Below are 4,073 nucleotides of genomic sequence, written 5' to 3'. Positions count from 1 at the left end.
AATTTTGAGTTACCAAGTGTTAACACAATCCTCGGATCATATATATGGACCCCATATGATCTTAAATAGACGTCATGATATTATATTTATTTTAAAAATGATTTTATTTATTTATTTTTAAAATAATCGATCAGATCCATTTCCCAATTTTCCATGTGTTAAGACTCCAGTCACTCCACCCACAACAAAAGGGGATCAAAGAGCACTGAGAGTTCGTTTAGCGATCGAATTTATTAGATTGGATATATAAATGATATCTTGATTAATAAAATATTTGAATATAATTTAACATTGAGCAACATATAATAATAATAATAATAATATTCAAAAATTATGTAACGTAATCAAATATCTTCCGTATGTGTGCGTTGACCAAGGGAGAAATGGAACACGTTATATTTTTATAGGTGGGATGTAATGGATGGGCCTATTGCCTATACATGCACTTTAAAGTTGCATACAAAACAATCATATCCCATTTCACCATCCTTACACAAGAATCATCAAACCAAGAACCAAACTAGAAATCACAACACCAAACCAAAGTTCCATCTTCCTCGAGTTCGAGTTCGAATTCGAGTTCGAACTATATAGACTTATGTTGTCTAGGACAGGACCACATAGAACACCATCGCTCGCCCATGTCTCGTTGAATCTATAGAACACTATAGAAGTATCCCTCGACGATTCGGTTGCGATACTAAAACTCACGGAATGCCTGGATTTGGCGGATCCCGTCCCATTACCTTGCAATGTGTAGTTCCATACATCATTCCCCACTTGCAAGAATACCAACAAGTCTCCTACACAAGAATCATTAGCATCCCCTATGGTGAAGTTCAAAGTGTAAGTTTGTTTGAGCTGGAAAACAAAATCTGCTTGGATGCCAGATGAACCCGAAAATAGCTCGATTGCAGCATTGCCTCGGGGGATTTTGAAGTGCTTCGAATCAATGTATTTCACGGTTCCGAGGATTTTCCATTGTTGGAGTGGGGTATGGTATGAGGTTGAATCTTCACTTAGAAGAATTCCCTCTGAGGAGTTCTTGATCACTGCCGGCCCAATCTCGAAATCTCCATTTGCTATCTGGTTACCTGCGAAAAATATCCAATTCTCATCTCACATCGGATATATTAATATATATTAATATAGTGTTTGCAATCTCTAAAAAAAGTGATTATGGAGATTTTCTTCACAAATTTATGAAAAAAATCTTTATAGTGTGTTTGGATCCCTAAAAAATAGAATTTGAAATTGGATTTTAAATAAATGGAATTGGAATTTCATTTTGGTGTTTGGCAAAAAGATAAAATATATTTTGAAATTTGATAGTATAAATTTTATATAAATGATATTTTGTAAAACAATTTTGAAAAAAACTTAAAATTTACAACTAACATATATACATTTATTATTAAAAATAATTTAATTATTTTTATGAACCCAAATCCCATGAAATCCCATGAAATACGACCAGTTTTATAAGGATTTCACTTAGTTAAATGAAATTCCATGAAATCCCATCAAATACCAATCTCGTTTTAAAATCCCGTTTTGCCAAATACTAAAACGGTATTTTCAATTCCAAATCCCATGTAAATCCGTAATTTCAAACAAAGTGTTATAATCACTTATTTTTAGATGTCTACCTAATTTTTTGGGAGTCGTATATATGGATTTGGACAATGAGAGCTCTAGCTTTTTATGTGTTACATACCTTCGTACCATCGGGGCATTCCATTTCTCTTCAGAATGAAGTTATCCACAACGGGCCAACAAGTAAAATTTTGGTCCGAACTTTGAGCCACACTTTTGATGTCAAGACTTATGGAATCCTTTTTACTTCCCCATGATCCCAAATGAAAACCATAGCTAATCCACAAATGTCTGCTCGAATTCATCCACAAAGAGAAGACTCGTGATCGAACATCATCGTACTCAGGATCAAGAACCGAAACATTCACGGCGGTGAAGTTGTTGAAACAATTCTCGTTTTGAGCAGCCAGAGTGAAAGTGAGAATGTAATCAGAGTAATCATCAGTCCCTTGGAATGTTTGGTTGATTCGACCATTTTCGCCTAGCCGAATCGCATGACCGTTCCCCGGTAACGATAAGTTGGCAGCTGGAGTTACATACCAAACTGTTCCATCGAACCACCATCCTGGGATTGGGTTCTCTTTGTTGTGGAGAAGCAAGAATTGGGAAGTTGCGTTTACTGATGATATGTTCATCGGAGCGATTTCAAAATCCGGGTTTTGTAGTATATCTGCAGCAAATCAGAGGGATGGAATCAGACCATACTTTTTTTTTTTTTTTTTCAACGAGACAAACCGCGTTTTAAAGCCATCTCCAACCATAAATTCTATTTTAGTGTAAGTTTTACACTATTTTAGTGTACGTTTCGCACCAAATTCAACGTCCATCTTCAACCCATTTGCACCAAATCTTGTACCAAAAATAATATTCTCATAACCATAAATTCTATTTTAATGTAAGTTTTACATTATTCTAGTGTAAGTTTCGTATCAAATTCAACATAATAATTAAAAAGTAATAAAAGAATTTAAAAAAAAGAGTAAATGGGCCTGCGCTAAATTTGGTGAATGCATTGGTGAGGAGCTATTTTGGGCACCAAAATAGCACCCATTGGAGAAGGTTTGCTGCCCCAAAATGGAAACCACCATTTTGGCGCAGCGTTGGAGATGACCTAAAAGATTTCATGTACCCAAAAAAAGAAGAAAAAAATAACTACTATTTGGTCACACTTGCATCTTATAAACAAAACATAGAAGAAGATAATGAGAGTTTTGGAATTGAAAATGTACCTGCAGCATTTGATAATGTGATGTAGATCATGAAGAACAAGAGGAGGGATTGGAACACATGATCCATCGCGTTCGTGTGTGAAGAAGGAAAGGGGGGGAATGATGCTTATGTGTATATATAGCTGCATGAATTGACAGTTGACTTTGATGATAATGAATGCTGCATTTCAAAGAAATTTCTTTGCATTTTTTTGGTCAAACAAATTTGGTAAATAGTTTTTTTATTTTTGAAAAGAAATTTGTTAAATAGTTATAAAAACTGATTTTTGGTGAAGAAACCAGTCGTACTTCAAAAATAATAATAATAGCAAGTACCCTCTAATAGTGTAACTTGTTGAGATTGGTTATTTTGGTGATTTAGGAATTGGGGGATGGCCAGCCGCAGCTTTGGAATCTACTTTTGATATTTGATATTTATTTATTTTAATGGGAAATTAAGAGAAAAAAAAATTGCGGGTCGACTAATGAAATACTAAATTATAACAAAGAAGGGAAAACGAGAGTCAACTAATGGATCGTTAATAATAAAATAATAATCGAAATAAGAAATCTTTCGTAAGAACGCAACAAAAAGTTTTGGATTTGGATTAGTCAACTATCCGTCACGTGACATCCCATACTCGGATTCCCCAAAAGTCTCATCAAGTGGAACTTAATGATTAACAACGTGTAAAAATTCATTTTGATACGTAAATTATTAATAATCATTTTCGTACATAAACTATTAATAAAATATTTAATTGATATTAGCATAATGACATACACGTGTTGCATATGTATAAAATTATATAATATATTTAATATTGTATGTTATGTATAAATATTATTTTTTCAATAATATTTAATTTTTTTTCATTTATAAAAATTTATTTATCAATTTATTTTATCTATAATGTTTAGTTGAGAAAAACATGAAAATTTGAAATATCGAAATTTTAAAAAAACAAACAAATAAAAATAAAAGTTTAATATTTATATTATATATGGGAAATTTCGGCAATATGAAAAAATGGTGTCTAACAGAGAGATTCTTTATATATAGAGAGAAATATGAATTATTGAAAATGATTTAAGTGATAATGATCAAGTCATAACATCAATTTTACCTTTTACTTAAATCAATTAAGGAAAAACTGTAATTTTGGTCATGTATGTTTGTCACTTTGCGATTTCGGTCCTCTATGTTCTCATATTTCAGTTTTAGTTATGCATGTTTTGATTTTTGGCAATTTCAGTCTTTTTTTCTTC

At 32.4% G+C, this 4,073-nt stretch overlaps 1 protein-coding gene across 1 annotated transcript; it reads right to left on the bottom strand.

Annotated features, from left to right (window-relative positions):
* Window positions 1-337: 337 nt before the first annotated feature.
* Window positions 338-2,894, bottom strand: LOC140872248 (protein BIIDXI-like). Its single transcript, XM_073275060.1, has 3 exons — window positions 2,826-2,894; window positions 1,718-2,266; window positions 338-1,094 (listed from the first exon to the last, which is right to left on the bottom strand). Exons 1-3 carry the CDS (start codon window positions 2,890-2,892, stop codon window positions 490-492), a joined length of 1,221 nt encoding a protein of 406 aa, XP_073131161.1. The 5' UTR covers window positions 2,893-2,894; the 3' UTR covers window positions 338-489.
* Window positions 2,895-4,073: the final 1,179 nt, after the last annotated feature.

This window comes from Henckelia pumila, unplaced genomic scaffold (assembly GCF_033568475.1).
Source record: "Henckelia pumila isolate YLH828 unplaced genomic scaffold, ASM3356847v2 CTG_461:::fragment_3, whole genome shotgun sequence".
In the NCBI taxonomy this organism is placed as follows: Eukaryota; Viridiplantae; Streptophyta; class Magnoliopsida; order Lamiales; family Gesneriaceae; genus Henckelia; species Henckelia pumila.
Note: the sequence above shows the minus strand (reverse complement) of the source record. Positions and strands in the feature narration are given on the sequence as shown.